At 43.1% G+C, this 18943-nt stretch overlaps 1 protein-coding gene across 1 annotated transcript in view; it reads left to right on the forward strand.

Moving 5' to 3' along the window:
- LOC311223493 (neural-cadherin) overlaps window positions 1–18943 on the forward strand; it is a gene marked incomplete at both ends in the record, with an annotated part of 1556546 nt that overhangs the window by 441502 nt on the left and 1096101 nt on the right. The window contains 1 exon segment of the mRNA XM_084308277.1: window positions 6951–7155. Within this exon segment, the coding sequence (XP_084164403.1) occupies window positions 6951–7155 (205 nt within the window).

Below are 18943 nucleotides of genomic sequence, written 5' to 3' on the forward strand. Positions count from 1 at the left end.
ATATATAATATAATATATAACTAAAAATAGCTACACTACAAAGAACGCTACTTGGTTAAAAGGAGCAACACTATTGAGACATTTAGTTAAGCTATGTGGCGTTGCCCCCACGGAGCTCCCGTGCTGTACTCTGTAGTAACGCCAGCGGCCCCCCACACGGAGAGTGACTGACAAGGGGTACTGGTTCCGCCTCATTAAAACAAACGCGCAAATAGCAATTCATCGCGCCCGTCAAAATCATTGCATTCATTTTAATTATCGCGCAGATTAATCAATTTATTGATTATCGTGGCAGGCCTACGTATAACGTTATTTCGCTGCATATTAAATCACTGTAAATACTAATGTAAATCATTGTTTCGTTGTACATATTGTGTATAGTTTATAACGTTATTGTTTTTTTATGTAACGTTAGTAGCTAGCTAGCTCACGGAGATAAAACTGGGAATGAGGTTAGTAGCTAGCTAGCTTGCTAGCCGGCATGATGCGTGCAGTGCTTTGCCCCAGAGTGTCTGAGAAGAGGACCTGCACATTTTACTCGTTCCCGAAAATCCTCTACATGCCCTGATTTTAAATGGTTCACCACAGACCATTTATATGTTAGACATTGCTAACATCTAGTATGTTTAGCTAGGTAACGTTATCTAGCTAGCTAGCTTGGTATCAGCTGGCCGTGACGGGGATTAGGCGACAGGACTGAACAACAGGCTGCCTACTGAACAACAGGCTGCCTACTGTAGTTCTTTTTTTACGACAAATTAAAAACCTTATAACTACCTTTATTTAACCAAAAATGCTTAAACAATAATGTTAGTGGTAGAAGGGAACTCATTTTGTGCAAAGATGGAAGCTTTTCAATTTCCATGCGGCAGAATAGCCGATAATCCATTTACCCAATGATGAATCCCTATACGGGTGGAACAACCAGTGATGTCAGACTACACCGCCCTATTAGGTTACTATTTATGACGCCTGTGTTGGAACACTACCATCTTACATCACAACCGTGCTCGATCTGTGTTGGAACACTACCATCTTACATCACAACCATGCTGGATCTGTGTTGGAACACCACCATCTTACATCACAACCATGCTGGATCTGTGTTGGAACACTACCATCTTACATCACAACCATGCTGGCTCTGTGTTGGAACACTACCATCTTACATCACAGCCTTGCTGGATCTGTGTTGGAACACCACCATCTTACATCACAACCATGCTGGCTCTGTGTTGGAACACTACCATCTTACATCACAGCCATGCTGAATCTGTGTTGGAACACCACCATCTTACATCACAACCATGCTGGATCTGTGTTGGAACACTACCATCTTACATCACAGCCATGCTGGATCTGTGTTGGAACACCACCATCTTACATCACAACCATGCTGGATCTGTGTTGGAACACCACCATCTTACATCACAACCATGCTGGATCTGTGTTGGAACACTACCATCTTACATCACAACCATGCTGGCTCTGTGTTGGAACACTACCATCTTACATCACAGCCATGCTGGATCTGTGTTGGAACACTACCATCTTACATCACAACCAGGGGCGCATCTAGACCCAGCACTCTACTGGGGCACAGGGGGGCACAGAAGTTTCGGGATTCTTTTTTGTGCCGGTTTCGGCCGGTTTTGGGGCGAAAATTGGTGGATTTTGTAACTATTTTAAATTCTTTTTACTTTATTTCGGTTTTAAGGGGTCCCCACACGGCGAGCGGTTTTAGCCAGGCGACCGATTTTTTTAGCGAGCCGACAGACAGAATTGTATCGCCTTCATTGTTATGAATGAGAGAACCCACACGGCAGGAGATTCTGAAGCGACGGTCGCGCAGCTATTTCTGTCGCCTCGCTCAAAATCGCCTCGATCCTATTTTTGGAGGCGACGGAAGGCAGGACAATGAGGAAATAACATGACTTCTACAGTAGTAGTAGTACAGAACAGTTCTACTGGTGTATCATTTGTACACCATTAATGTATCATTCAATACATTCATTGATCAATAACCTCCGTATTATTACCATGCTACTTATGTTCATTATTATTAACGGGAACAATTTAAATAAATAACGTTAGTTTGAGAAGCTGTAGTGGCCGCTTGTCATTAACTAATAAATGAACAATGCGCCGATGCACCTACTAGATGTTTTTATACTCGGGTAACAAAAGAAGTTGTGGATGTTGACAGAGTTTAATGTCCAGGCTGCAGCTGATGTAGTTTGTAAGGTTTATTGTCCAAAGAAAATTATGGTTGAGAACAAAACAGTTTGCGTCTTCCGTGAAAAATACACTCTCTCAGCAGCTGCATAACAATACTTGTCCAATCGTTGGTAATGATCGTAGCGATCAGGCATGCAGTAATGTCAGGAAGAATGAGGAGAGGTTGTATTCGTATATGGTGGTTAATTCCAGCTCAATATGGGTTTTACAGGTTAATACTCTCTCGTACTGCACAACACAGCTACCAGCTAACCCGCTTCACAACAACCTAACGTCCGGTCCCGGCGGTCCGCCCTCCTATATCTCCCGGGGGGAAACACCCCCAGCTAAACAGAGCGACACATAGCTTATTATACCTGAGAACGGTCGCCTCTGGTGTGGGGGGCTAAGCGATTGTCATTGAGCGACAGGCGATCACATCGCCAGGCGACGTCGGTTGGCCGCCGTGTGCAGACCACTTTAGGGTTAGGTTAGGGTTATGTTATTTAATTATTTTGGGGAGCCAGTCCCCCAAACTCCTGAAATGCATAGAAATCTATGAAATAAATAAAACAATCTGACATTTATATTAAAAAGAGCTAGCCCCCCAAACCCCTAAAATACATAGAAATCTATGCATTTTGGAACAGTTACTATAATAGTCAAGAAAGCATTTAGTCATACTTAAAGTTTAAAGTGCTTTACTTGCATTGAACATTGCATTGAACATTGAACATTGAGGAGACATCATTAGAAAGCACAATGTATGTTTCCATAGTTACGCAGATGACACACAATTGTACATCTCCGCTGAACCAAATGATCACACAGCTATAAACTCCATTTCCGCCTGTCTCTTAGCAATAAACAAATGGATGACGAACAACTTCCTAAAATTAAATGAGGGCAAAACTGAAATCCTACTAGTCGGTCCTATAACAAAAAGAGAAATGTTACAGAGCAATATGGGAAAACTTACTCCTTGGATCAAACCCGAAGTTACAAGTAAGTAACCTACACTGGCTTCCGGTAACATTTAGAATTGATTTCAAGGTCCTCCTCCTTATATATACAAAGTATAAACATTGCGATCATCTACTACTGGTCTATTGAAGGTTCCAAGCCACAGTCTAAAGAAAATCGGGGATGCAGCCTTTGCTAACTATGCACCAAAGTTATGGAACACACTACCTATGGACATTAGGGAAGCTAGATCTCTTAATATTTTCAGAAATAAGCTACAAACCTACCTCTTCACCATAGCCTTCTAATACATCCCGCTGTTTATTGTACTGTAGCACTATTTTACTCTGGCCATTCTATTGCATCATTTTACTATCTATTCTACTATTCTATTATTGCACTGTATTATTGGTGTGCAAACCAGTCAACTTACAAAAAAGAGCCTGTTGGAGGATTTCAACAAGATAAATGTGACAACAGTGCAAAATATTTCACTATAATATTTCAAAGCGAAGTAAAAAATATTATAATAATTATTTGATCATGTTAAAAAAGGGAAAATAAAAAACATTTGTTAAAAAAAAGAAAAGAAAAAATTATCAGATGATCATCAGTGCCCTACTGATAGTGGTCTAAATACGCCGATGATCACAACCATGCTGGATCTTTGGAACCTATCTAACCTGCTCAAATGACTGGCTTTATGCCGAGTCTGTTCTGAATTTGGAAAGTTGGCTTTTTGTTTTACTGCTCCTATTATGGAACAATCTGCAACACACCCTGAAGACCGATACTCTCACAAACAGTGGTCAGTTTAGAACCATTATCACAAACCACCCTGGTTCAATAACTGTTTTAACTGAGACATTTTTCTTTATAAATTGTACTTCTTTATTATTATTATTATTATTATTATTATTATTATTATTATTATTATTATTATTATTATTATTATTATTATTATTATTATTATTATTATTATTATTATTATTATTATTATTATTATTATTATTATTATTAGTATTATCATTATCATTGGTAGTAGTAGTAGTAGTAGTAGTAGTAGTAGTAGTAGTAGTAGTAGTAGTAGTAGTAGTAGTCGTATGACCTGATATCATGCCAATATGTGAAATACGCACGCTCGTCTACTACAGGATAGCGTGTCAGTGTCACGATAAACGGTTATGGTGTGTGAAAAGAACACGCAGGTGCAGTTAAGGTGCTCTACCAGCAGGGGGCATTAACCCCAAAACAAGATTATGGTTAGGGTTAGATTAACGGTTATGTTTAGGGTTAAGGTTAGTTTTAAGGTTCAATTAACGGTTATGTTTAGGGTTAAAGTTAGTTTTAAGGGTTGGCTTAACGGTTATGTTTAGGGTTAAGGTTAGGGTTAGTGTTTGAGGGGATGCTGTCATAGAAATGTGTTTCGGATGGTAGTGTCGAGATATATGAGGTCTGTGACGTATGTGCCGTCTATGAGGTCTGTGAGGTCTATCAGGTATGTGCAGTCTGTGAGGTAATTATGAGGTCTATGAGGTCTGTGAGGTATATCAGGTCTGTGAGGTCTGTGAGGTATGTGATGTCTACTGTATGAGGTCTATGAGGTATATGAGGTATGTGATGTCTGTGAGGTCTACTGTTTTAGGTCTGTGAGGTTTATGAGGTCTATGAGGTATGTGATGTCTGTGAGGTCTACTGTATGAGGTCTATTATGTCTGTGAGGTATAATGAGGTCTACTGTATGAGGTATGTGAGGTCTGTGAGGTATGTGAGGTATATGAGGTCTGTGAGGTCTATGAGTTATGTGAGGTCTGTCAGGTCTGCATCAGGTCTGTGAGGTCTATGAGGTCTATGAGTTATGTGAGGTCTGTCAGGTCTGCATCAGGTCTGTGAGGTCTATGAGGTCTGTGAGGTCTGTGAGGTCTACTGCATCAGGTCTGTGAGGTCTATGAGGTCTATGAGTTATGTGAGGTCTGTCAGGTCTGCATCAGGTCTGTGAGGTCTATGAGGTCTGTGAGGTCTGTGAGGTCTACTGCATCAGGTCTGTGAGGTCTATGAGGTCTATGAGTTATGTGAGGTCTGTCAGGTCTGCATCAGGTCTGTGAGGTCTATGAGGTCTGTGAGGTCTGTGAGGTCTACTGCATCAGGTCTGTGAGGTCTATGAGGTCTGTGAGGTATGTGAGGTCTGTGAGGTCTATGCACTTGCCTACAAACATAGCGGCCCAGGTTTCGTCTCCTGGCAGACTTATGGTTAAACACGGAGACTACGGATAGCACAGAGGGCCAAACACCCTCTCTCTCTTTCTCAAATTCAAAGTTTGGCATGGTTGTCAAAACATTAACAGTAATGCCAAAGCAGTTTACAACGTATGAAAATGTAGAATTGTCAAAACAAAACATAGGTTTTATATATATAAAAAAAAAGGTTAAATATAAACAAATAAAACAAGACTTGACATTATGGTTCAGCGCCAGAGGTCGCTGTGGGCGTATGGCCGTGTGTGCCAGAGCTGTAATGAATGGGGATACATGCCGGTGTTTGCAGTGTTAAACTATATTAAATATTATAGCTATGGATCTAATAATATAGTCGATTGTCAGTGAGTTTCTTTAGGTCAATATGCAAAAAACAGATTTTTTTCATCAATACATTCCAGTTTTATACTGTGGTGAATATGAGTATAGTTTTAGAGTAATTCTGTGTAATCCCAGGAAACGCCGCTAAACAGCGTTTTAGTGCATTTCAATATAAAGCGTGCCATTCCTCGCTTAGATCAACAATCAATCTGAAATCAATGCTAGATTATCGGTATTATGTTTCATCATGGATGCATGAAAGGCGGGGGGGGGGGGGGGCCCTCCGTGCTTTGATCGCTACCAACGGAACACGCCACACACACACACCCCGATCAGCATGAAGGAATTTTCAGATCGACGCAATATTGATACCATATATTCCTTACCTTGACCAGGATCTGTCCCGAAAAGGATATTCCAATTATCTGATCGCCACTCCAAGTACTGATCGCGATCGTGTTTCCAGCATAATCCAGCATTGAACATGAACGGGGGGGGCCCGACCCTCGTCGATGCATCCGTTATAAGCGCTTGCCTTGCCCGAGTAATAGCGTGGATTATAATAATTATTTGATCATGTTAAAAAAGGGAAAATAAAAAACATTTGTTAAAAAAAAGATTTTTTTTTATCAGAGTGCAATAGCGGCCGCAAGGCGTTAGGTGGCGGTATTGGACGTTTCCGATCTCAGACCCATTCCCAATGATAACATCAGGCTGGATTGATGGATTATGAATGGAAATAGCTAATAAAAGAAATAAGGACCAAAACCCGACTTTTCTTGAGTTTGGCGCTCAAGCGATGGCGAGTTACCCCGACTTATGTCGGGTCTGGCGTCCATTGTGTTAAGTCACAACACTGTCCCTCAGGCTATGACATGCTGACAATCTTTATCTGTCTGTATCTCTCCTACTCTCTTTCTCTGTCTCTCTCCTACTCTCTCTCTCTTTCTCTGTCTATCTCTCCTTCTGTCTTTTTATCTCTGTCTCTATCTCTCCTACTATCTCTCTCTCCTAATATGTCTCTCTGTCTATCTACTGTATATCTCCTACTCTCTCTCTCTTTCTCTCTCTCTGTATGTCTCTCTCCCATATGATCACGCAAAGGGTTTTTATAAAGTATTAAATGCTCATGAATGTTTTATAGGGTGTAGATGTGAATAATAACTGTTGCCATGGTTTCCTTGTTTCTCCAGCTTCCTGGTCACCCCCGCCGTGTCCTTCCAGAAGGAGCCAATCAGCTACAGCCTCCTCATAAATCCCAGCAGCCTTTTCTCCATCACCATAGAGACGGGGGAGATCAGTCTGACGCGCTCCATCGACTATGAGAGCGACCAACATCGTTACCTGCTGCTGGTCCGAGCCAGCGAGGGGCAGGACAGCATGAGCAGCGCTGCAGAGGTGTGTGTGTGTTTTGTGTTTGAGTGGTGTGTGTGTGTGTGTGTGTGTGTGTGTGTGTGTGTGTGTGTGTGTGTGTGTGTGTGTGTGTGTGTGTGTGCCACTGCAGTTTCCCAAATACACCAGAGAGTGGCTGGCTGCTGGCGCTGCAGGCCTTGCTGACGACTCACATCTCGTTCGGTTACTATCGCTGCTCTGAAATCTACTGCTCTCCCCTGGCCTGGGGTCAGACACATCCTCCACCCGGCCTATCATCTACTGCTCTCCCCTGGCCAAAGGCAGCACTCTGACACAGAGTCAAATTAAATTAATGGATACAGATAGAGGGATAGGAGGGACGGGAGGGACAGAGGAGGATATGGGAGAAAGAGAGAGAGAGAGAGATTTATTTTTTATTTTTAAACCCACTGTAACTGAGGGGTACAATTCCCTGACTGTATTACTAGATATGATACTTACTACCACTACCTTTGTACTTTATATTCGGCCACCCAGTACTCGGCATAAATATATTATGATAAACACTCTCACGTAGATGAAACGGATCCAACACAAATGTACGAAGTCGAAGTATGCATTTATTACTACACAGCAATGGTGTGTAGAGCAAGCACTTAATCACTTAATTACATTTATGAATTGAAATAGTATGCACTTTTATGGCAAAGAGTATTCGTTGGTATATCAATAGAGAATGTCCAATCTCTGGTGGCGCAGGCGGTAAATATACGACCTGGAATAGTTAAGGAATAACAGCAATGATACTTTAATGATTATAAGACTGGATACACTAAGGGGGGTAATCCGGTCGCTTGTAAGACAACAGGAGTAGGAGGGGGGGGGGGGTAGAGTCTGGCTGCCTCGTCCGGCCAAGGGTATCCTGGGTGAACCCACAGTTGTGCAGTTCGGTGCGCCAGCGATCCTTGGACCACAGATGAAAGCAGTTGGACTCTCTGTGAGCCGGCTCTCTCCGGTCCACGGGGGAGAGACGTGAAGCGACCTCGTCTTGCAGAGCGTCTCCTCACCTTGCGTCCTCTCCAGGGGGGGGGGTTCCAACACACGGCAGTGTCGGGGGTCTTTATCCATGGAATAATCACTGTATACAAAGCATAATCCGTGCCTGGGAAGGCGGGCTGTCGTCGGTAGAATAATCCGGTATGCAGGTCCACTCGCTCGTCGGCTCTGGGGCTCCTCGGATGCAGTCTCACATGGGGTCGACCATCCTGGATAAGCAGCCAGTTCTCTGCCCGAAACGATGGGGTACTGACTACGGTAGTATTCTCACCGCACGAAGCACTATATATTAACAGACTATTATTAGCTTAATAGACTACGTCCAACTCGACGATATAGTGCCAAATATGACTATTCAAATATTAATATACACGATGTCTCAATACCGATGGTAGGCCGAACTTGGCCTTACTCCCACACGTGGCGTCGCGGGGAGGCTTTACGTCTGTGACTCTATTGGAGGGTAAGAAACTGGACTGAAAAGGAAGTCCTACTTTAGTGGCGCAGTATATATACGCACTATGAACAAATAGTACCGTTAGTGGTGCGGTAGCCAGATTCCTACGCGGAACTAGGACTTGTTCGTACATGTTGAGCGGTACGTTTGAACTGGGTCTGGGGGGTATGGCAGCCTGGCACCAAGGTCTCGACCAATAGTAGAATGGAGACTATTATGGGATGTTCAGTAGGCTAGAATGGATATTCAATGCATATTGTACAAGGAATATACAAGGGATATCAGGGAATATTAGAGAATATACAAATACAATTAAATATATATATACAAATAAATATATATATTCGGTTTAATCTGGCCCTTCACAACACCCACCTTTATTTGCTCATATAGCATTCAACAATACATCAGAATGTATCACGCAAACACATAACAGCAAACCAATTCAAGAAAAAGAAAAGACAAACTTCACTTCAGAACAGAACCAAAAACCAACTTCAACCCCTCCACAGTACACAACACCCACCTATAACACATCATCTCAAACTCTGCTACATTGCTGGTCAACTGGTAAAAATGAAAGTCTGTTCGCAACCTTGCCTGTACCATACATCAAAACTATATCTACCACCACCAAATCCTCAATATTGTTCCTCCTGCTCAGATAAATGGCCATTTTTGCCTGACCCAGCATGAAATTGAAGAGCTGACACTTTACTCTCCTCTTCCTGCTGTACCTGTACCCCAAAATAAACATCTGTGGAGTAAGATGCTCATCAAACATCTCAAACATGCGGATCAGGAACTGAAAAAAAAAACAAGAGCCTGCCACACTCTGAAAAACAATGACAACCTGTTTCCCTCTCTGTGCAGAAAGGACAGGTGTCTTCAACATCAGAATTGATCACAGAGACAAAAGCATTAACAGCAACTGCACCATGTAAGATTCTCCACTGTAAATCCCCAACTATTTTTGTTAACAGTGGTTTGTACAGTGCTCTCCAATCAGGCCTCTGAGCCTCTTGCAGGCCCAGATGAGCTCTCCATGGAGTGTCAACCTTATCCTTCAGCTTGTTTTGGTTCAACACTTTAACACACAGGTAATATCACTTTACCCACCATGATTTCACCATAATCATAACATCATCAGCATATGCAGACAGTTTGAACTTCATGTCACAACCCGGAAAAGAAAAACCCAACAAATGAGTCCTTAGTCTGTGTAACAGAGGCTCTATGGCCAGACAGTACAGCATCCCTGATAAAGAGCAGCCCTGTCTGACTCCCCTCTGAACCTCAAAAGGCGCACTTAAACCACTGTTAATCTTAAATACACTCTCAATGTCCCTGTACAATACCTGGATTTTAGCTATAAGCCCAGAGCTGAAACCAACAGCCTGCAACGCTTTCCACAGATATTGGTGTTCAACTCGGTCAAGCCTTTTCTTGATCTAGAGAAATCAGACAACCCAAAATACCAGAGAGGCCCAAAATTTCTCGAATTAACGTAATGTTGTCAGATATCAACCTGCTGGGCACACAGTACGTTTGGTTCACATGGATTACCTGGTCCATCACCTTCCTCAGTCTCATTGCCAGCACTTTTGAAAGCAGTTTATAGTCCGAGCAGACACTGGATGCCAGTTCCTGATGTCCTGTAAAAACCGCTGCCTCACCGCTGCCCTGCCTCCTCACCGTTGCCCTGCCTCCTCACCGCTGCCCTGCCTCCTCACCGCTGCCTCACCGCTGCCCTGCCTCCTCACCGCTGCCCTGCCTCCTCACCGCTGCCTCACCGCTGCCCTGCCTCCTCACCGCTGCCCTGCCTCCTCACCGCTGCCTCACCGCTGCCCTGCCTCCTCACCGCTGCCCTGCCTCCTCACTGTTGCCCTGCCTCCTCACCGCTGCCTCACCGCTGCCCTGCCTCCTCACCGCTGCCCTGCCTCCTCACCGCTGCCCTGCCTCCTCACCGCTGCCCTGCCTCCTCACCGCTGCCTCACCGCTGCCCTGCCTCCTCACCGCTGCCTCACCGCTGCCCTGCCTCCTCACCGCTGCCTCACCGCTGCCCTGCCTCCTCACCGCTGCCTCACCGCTGCCCTGCCTCCTCACCGCTGCCCTGCCTCCTCACCGCTGCCCTGCCTCCTCACTGCTGCCCTGCCTCCTCACCGCTGCCCTGCCTCCTCACGGCTGCCTCACGGCTGCCCTGCCTCCTCACCGCTACTCACCGCTGCCCTGCCTCCTCACCGCTGCCTCACCGCTGCCCTGCCTCCTCACGGCTGCCTCACCGCTGCCCTGCCTCCTCACCGCTGCCCTGCCTCCTCACCGCTGCCCTGCCTCCTCACGGCTGCCTCACCGCTGCCTCACCGCTGCCCTGCCTCCTCACCGCTGCCCTGCCTCCTCACCGCTGCCCTGCCTCCTCACCGCTGCCTCACCGCTGCCCTGCCTCCTCACCGCTGCCCTGCCTCCTCACCGCTGCCTCACCGCTGCCCTGCCTCCTCACTGCTGCCCTGCCTCCTCACCGCTGCCTCACTGCTGCCCTGCCTCCTCACTGCTGCCCTGCCTCCTCACCGCTGCCTCACCGCTGCCCTGCCTCCTCACCGCTGCCCTGCCTCCTCACCGCTGCCCTGCCTCCTCACCGCTGCCTCACCGCTGCCCTGCCTCCTCACTGCTGCCCTGCCTCCTCACCGCTGCCTCACTGCTGCCCTGCCTCCTCACCGCTGCCCTGCCTCCTCACTGCTGCCCTGCCTCCTCACTGCTGCCCTGCCTCCTCACCGCTGCCCTGCCTCCTCACTGCTGCCTCACCGCTGCCCTGCCTCCTCACCGTTACTCACCGCTGCCTCACCGCTGCCCTGCCTCCTCACCGCTGCCCTGCCTCCTCACCGTTACTCACCGCTGCCTCACCGCTGCCCTGCCTCCTCACCGCTGCCCTGCCTCCTCACCGCTACTCACCGCTGCCCTGCCTCCTCACCGCTGCCCTGCCTCCTCACCGCTGCCCTGCCTCCTCACCGCTACTCACCGCTGCCCTGCCTCCTCACCGCTGCCCTGCCTCCTCACCGCTACTCACCGCTGCCCTGCCTCCTCACCGCTCCTCATATGTATTGTGACTAGTGCTGTCAATAGATTAAAAAAAATTAACTAATTAATCTCACAATTTTCTCTAATTAATCTAGATTAATCTAGATTAAAAATAAAATTTTTCTATTTAAGACCGAAGCTTGTAACAGATATTTACTTGAGTAAAATCATCATTTTAATAGCTTTTTTTTTTTTTTTTTTTTTTTTTTTTTTATTATTGCAAAACAAAACTTATTAAAAGTCAGTACTCGACACACAATGTATAATGAAACTTTCAGTAAAGGTGGTTAAAATATATGCAAGTACAGAAACAGGATAAAACAAAAATAGTCAATAATAACATTTTAACCGTATACAGTGTATATCCAGCGAAGTTACAATTATATAAATGTTAGTATATAATATACCCCTAATACCTATTTTCTAAAACCCTACACACATATGCTCCAGCTCAAACCCCCCCCTCCCGGACCCCCTCTTGGATAGTACCTCCATTATCCCTCACTCCTAACCAGACACCACCATTATAGGCTAGCTTTTATTCTCTCCACCACTTCTAACCACATTGACATTTTGGATTCATTGAGCCCCAGAATTCTTGCTGTAGATATTTCTTGATATATCACATCGAGATATGTAAGAAACCACACTTTCCGGCACATTTTTTCCGGTTGAAACCAACGTGATGCGATCAGTTTTTTAGCTACTGTGATACCCGATAAAACCAATCTTTTTAGTTGTGGATTCACTGCAAACTCAAAAACATCATTCAATAGCAATACCGCGGGGTGTACAGGTATATTCCAAAATACGAGTATTGATAATTGTTGGGACACATCTTTCCAGAATGCCTTAACTGGTGGGCAGTCCCAATACATGTGCATAAATGTTCCTTCGTCCCCATTTGTACATTGGGAGCATTTGGAGTCTTGTATAAGCCCCATTTTGCACAGCCTTATAGGAGTCAAGTATGCCCTGTGAATATAGTTCAGATTGATTTGTTGATGATCCGGGTTCCTTGATGTAAGTCGGACATTTGCCCAGGCTCCTTGCCAATCAAAGTCATTTTCCAGGTCTGGTATATCCCTCCTCCAGACATTGTCTAGTTGAAGGGTTTCATACGAGGACGTTAGTAATTGATAATAAAAACCTGATACAAAACCTCCCAATGTATCTCTTTCATAGAAAAATTTGTGGTATCTGTGGTGTTCAATTGGTATGTGTAATGGAACACCGTGAGATCTCATACAAAGTCGTAACTGTATGTAAAAAAGCCATGTGGACTCGGTGAGGTTAAACTTTATGCATATTTCGACATAACTACAGAGGCCCTTGTTATTAAAAATATCCCCTAATGAGTGTATGCCTCTCTCTTCCCATATAGGGAATCTTATAGGTCGTTTTCCCATTAAGAGAGCATTGTTATTGAATATGGGAGTGTGATTATGCCATACTTGAGGGTTAGGAAATTTCCTTTGTGTTTCCCGCCATGTCCTGATTGCATGGGTAATTATTGGGCCAAATTCTCGCTCACAATGCTTGATTGAAAGTTTAGTGTATGCTATGTCTTTCAATCTCTGTGGGGCTACTATGTTTTCTTCTAATTTTCTCCAAGATACCAAAGCCTCGGGGTCAAACCATATCTTCTTCAATGGTCTTAATGTGAAGGCATTAAAATATTGTAAAAAATCTGGGACTGCCATGCCACCGTCTGCTTTATTTCTCTGTGCGGTGGATCTTTTTATGCGAGGTGGTTTGTTATTCCAAATAAATTTGTATGTGGAGGTTTGTAATCTTTTCCAGTAGCCCTCTGGAGGAGGTAACGGAAGCATTGAGCTGAAGAAATTGATTCTTGGTAATACATCCATCTTAATTATTGATACCCTTGCCTGTACTGAGTTTTTAAGTTTTGCCCACCTGTCCAGGTCGTCTTTGATTTTGTTCTGTATTTTTGTGTAATTGTGCTTCACCGTTTGTCTTATGGTGGGAAATATTTCCACACCCAAGCATCTGAAATGTTTGACCATGGGTATCGCACCTGGGAGGGTTGTCTCTTTTTTTGCACTGGTGTTAAGAGGAAGAAAAGCCGACTTAGGCCAATTTATTTTAAATCCCGATAAATCACCAAAGTTCTCTATCAACTTGAGTATAAGCGGCAATGTGTTGTTGGGGTTTTGCATGAACAATATTACGTCGTCCGCATATAAACTAATTTTATGATGTGTGCCCTTGATTACTATTGGTTCTATGTGTTGGGATTGTCTTATAAATTGTGCTAAAGGTTCTAATGATAGATCGAATAGTCCGGGACTAAGAGGGCAACCTTGTCTGGCTGAGCGTGATACCGGAAAGATATCGGAGATGAATGTGCCTGTTGTAATCCTGGCCGATGGGTCCTTGTATAGTACTTTAATCATATCAATGAAACCTTTTCCTAACCCCATCCTTTCCAATACTGCCCATAGAAACGACCATTCCAACCTGTCAAATGCTTTCATAGCATCCAGGGATAGTATCGCCTTAGGTGTGATGTCCTCTTTGTCTGTATCTAGTACGTGCAGTATTCGCCTTATGTTATCATTGATCAGGCGACCTTTTATGAAGCCTGTTTGGTCCGGATGAACTAAAGACGTCATATGCTTTTGCAATCTGATGGCTAATATCTTAGAGTACAGTTTGACATCGGTTCCGAGGAGGCTTAAAGGACGGTAACTACCGCACTCAGTGGGGTCTTTGTCTTTTTTGTGAAGAACTGAAATGAGTGCGGTATTTTGGTGTTCAATGAAGCTTCCCTCTTTGACTGAGTATAAGATCATATTTAGTAATAAGGGTCCAAATATGTCCCAGCAAGAAATGTACATTTCTGATGGGATACCGTCAATTCCCGGAGCTTTGCCGTTTTTCATTCCGGATATGGCCTTCTTGAGTTCTTCTAATGTGATCGGTACTTCTAACTGTTTAGCGTCTTCATCCGTAAGTTTAGGGAGAGTAATTTGATTAAGATATGTGTCTAATTTGTCTTGATCAAAGGTCGTTTCTGAGTTATATAAATCGGAGTAGAATTCTTTGAATGTATCGTTTATTATTTTGGGTTCTGTTACTAGAGCTTGTTGTTTCCTAATGGCAGTTATATCTGCAAATTTTGCATTAATTCTTAGTCGCATGGCTAATAGGTGACTAGGTTTAGAACCTTGGAAGTACTGCTGTTGTCTAGTGCTGCGTATTTGCAATTCCGATTTTTGTCTGTACATTGCTTTGATCTCTGTCTTTAGAATGTTAACTTGGTTATCTAGTCTAGTAGAGTTGTTGTATTTTAAAGAATTAAAAAGCGTTGAGTAAAGCGTTTCCATTTCAGACAGTTTTGTGTTTTGATTTTTGCGCAATATGGAGGTAAATCTATCCGAGAAATCCTTGATCATATTCTTTACCGACATCCATAATATTCTGGGATCTTGCACCGAGTTAGCATTATCTTGTAGGAATACTGTGAGAGCTTCTTTAATTTGTGTAATGAATTCCTTGTTGTTAAGCAGCATCGAATTAAAACGCCATCTTGGGGCCCGGGTAGATAGTGTACCAAATGTTGCTTTCAGGATTAAGTAGCAGTGATCTGATAGCGCATTGGGTGTCATTTCCACTTCATATTTATCAAATATTCTCGGGGATGCAAAGACGTAATCAATTCTGGATAGTGTGTTGTGTCTCGCCGAACGACAGGAGTACTTGCGGGTCATGGGGTTAAGTGAACGCCATAAATCAGTTACTCCTGTTGATTTCGACCAATCTTTTAATGCTTTAGATGAATTCTTTTGTTCGCTGGAGAAGGAAAGGTAAGTTTTGTCCATCCTTGGGTTCCAAATGGCATTAAAATCCGCACCTATTATATATGAGTACTCGGGATGGTTTAACATTTCTCCTGTTAGTGAAGTGAAGAAACCCACTTCGTACAAATTCGGGGCATATACCGCTGCCAATGCAATTTTCCTGTTATTGTGTATAATCCTAGCTATAGTTATGCGCCCCTCAGCATCCGACCATACCCCTTTCAATTCGATATTTAATTTGCGTCTGACGACTATGGCTACCCCTCTAGTTCTCGTAGCAAAAGAAGAGTGACTAATATTATGGTATATGTTATCCGCTAACGTATTTATGTCTCCCTCTAAAATGTGCGTTTCGCTTAATAGAGCCACGTCCACATGTTCTTTTTTCATCAGTGTAAGCACGCTTTTGCGCTTGTGTTGTTTGTTTATCCCACCGGTGTTCCATACCATTATATTCAAACTAGCCATAGTCTATGCATGTTTTCGTGTAGTTTTTGGTAATGTTTCTGGAGTATGAAGCTACAATATATGCACATCCAATTAATGAGGTCCCGTTGAGAGCTGAGCTTAAAAACATATATATATACAAATAAAAATCCCCTATTTTCCCCTCACCCAGAAAGTCGAACATGCCTGTGTTCCAAGAACACATCCTCCGCGATTGACTTTCTCCCATGGTCCACCGGATTGCCCAAACTGAGCATTGTAATCCTAATTTTCCTATGCTAATTGCCATAGGATCTAACATTTCCATTCTATTGCAATAGAATGTCGCTTTTGGTCTTGCACCTTCCCTTACTGTAATGAAGTATTGTGATAAATAACATAAAGATAAAAATAAAAAATAAAATAAAAAAAGAGAATAAACCTTTATCGACATATTCCTTTGAACCCTCCACTAACGTGTGGGGGAAAAAAAGGAAAAGATTGTAGAGCAATATTGACACCTTAATGTGAAGAACATTGGAAAAGAATAATGTAAGTTAAAATATATTTAAAAAATATAGAGTAATATTGACACCTTAATGTGAAGAACATTGGAAAAGAACAATGTAAGTTAAAATATATTTAAAAAATATAGAGTAATGAGAAGAAAAAATTAAATAAAATAAAAATCAATGGAAAGATATAGATAAGGAATAAGAGATAAATAATTATCAACGTGGAGAAGCCACTAGAACCGATTTAACTGATTAGATAAGATAGAAAAGCAGCGCCTTTTAGCGCTTCAATGTGCCTTTAATGGAGTGATTACTTAAATTGTTAGAATAACCTTGCTGTGCTCATACGTTTATGTGTGGTTAATTTTAAAGTATTATTAAGGACTGATTGCACTTCATTTAATTTATTATCTGCTATGTGTATACACACCGAATGTTATTGTTAGAGTTGTATGCTTCGTTGTCATGGTGCCTTATATTCTAGAAGGTTGTAGAATATACTAGTGCCTAGACTATTTTACATTCCAGAATGATCTAAGAGACCCAGGGCATTTGAGCGATAAACCCAGAATATTCCAGATAGATCTTTTTGCATTGATATTTATTTGTCCCCTCAGAGACCAGAGACTGAAATTATAATGTATTATGAATCGTATTATACACAGTACACTTTGTTATAGACGACTTGCATATCGTTTGCTACTTTGATGAACACAACAATGTCATTCCAACACTGGTGGAATGACCTCATTGATGAACACAATAAAGTCATTCCAACACTGGTATATATTTAGAGAGAGGCTTAACTGATTCCGGCATTTTCGTCATGCTTTGGGTTATTTGCTGCATTTTGATTCAGGAAATCCTCAGATTCAAAAGGTGTATATGGACCTGACCTGCGGCCGTTATTGCCCAAGAATGATAACAGCGCCGGATATGCTAGCCTTGGCTTGTAGCCGGCTTTGTACAGCTTTTGCATCACATCTTTGTATGGTAGACGTCGGATGATGGCCTCTTTGCTCAAATCTTCGGAGATAAATGTTGGTTTATCACCATACTTCAGCTTCCCACGTTGGTTGCGAGCATATTTGATGATGTCATCCCTTGTTGTAGTTTTCCGCAGAGTGACAATGATGACTCTCGGCCCGTTGATACTTTGCCCCTGGGAACCGATTCTGTAAACTTGTTCCACTTCTGGCACTTTGTTTGGATCGGTGTTATCCAAAATCGTTGATAACTCTTTTGGAAAGTTGATGTCTTCGCAGTTCACTGCTTCATCAAGCCCCACAATGCGGATGTTATTCCGCCTGTGGTAACGTTGGGTTTCTAGTTGCCTCTCCATCGCTTCGTTTTTAAGCCCTTTTATTTCCCTCCGATATTCCTCTTTAGCTCTTTCCATCTCTTCTCCCATCTCTGTCAAGCCACCTTCGTTCGCTTTGACTGCTTTTGTGTTTTCTGTCACCGAAATCTCCACTGTCGTGATTCGCTTTGACTGTGCATCGATCGCGTTCTTGACTTCTTCTAATTTCTCATCGATGCGATCGAATTTAGCCTCGATGCGTTCGAATTTAGTATCGACGTTTGCCTCGAGCGCCTTGATGTGTGTAATCTGCAGGTTAGACTGTTCCACCATCTGTTCTTTCAACAGGTTAGACTGTTCTACCATCAGGTTAGTCAGTGTGTTGAAATCGGGTGGTGTAATTGAACTGCTTGTGTCAGTTGATGTTATTGGAGCAGTGAGGGATCCGATGGATGTTTTTGCTATTATCTTCTCAAAATCGCCTGCTTTTTCCTTCACGGTACTTTTTTCTGATGTTCCTGTTATGTTGTCATCTATTGTCTCCCTCTCGGGGCCAGTTGTCTTTGGTCCCTGTGTATTCTCCTCTATATTCCCCGCGTTGGGGCTTGTCACCAACGGATCTGCCACAGCGTCGCCTGTCATTTTCTTTGAACGTGTTTCAATCGGCGCCATTAGACTTGCTGTGTCTTGTTTCCTTCCACCCTTTCTCTTATCCTTATCCATGTTGTCTTTTGATATAGTTAGTAGAGGGTCTCATCAATACATACGATGTGGTCTAATCTCTTTTGGTATTGTCCAAATAAGGGTTTTAAACGAAATTAACGATAACGGGAGCGGAGCTGTAACCAATTGCGTGCGCTACATATTGCAGCTAAACCGGAAGTCTTTAATAGCTTTCTTTGAATACAGTTTCTCTCCTGTGAAATACAACTGTTCAACAAAACCATCAACATTGACTCAGCTAGACCTCTTTCTTATATCCGCGGAGCTAAGATTGAAGATTTTTCACTCCATAGATTAATCTAGATACATTTATTTTAATGCTTTAAATAATTTAAATTAATCTCCAAAGTTAAAGCATTAATTTTGACAGCCCTAATTGTGACATAATCATGAAACTTCCTTAAATCAGGGATAAACTCCTTCACTTTAACATATTTTCCCTTTGTATCTTTCAGACAGG

This window comes from Notolepis coatsorum, assembly GCF_963971535.1.
Source record: "Notolepis coatsorum genome assembly, chromosome: 2".
Taxonomy (NCBI): domain Eukaryota; kingdom Metazoa; phylum Chordata; class Actinopteri; order Aulopiformes; family Paralepididae; genus Notolepis; species Notolepis coatsorum.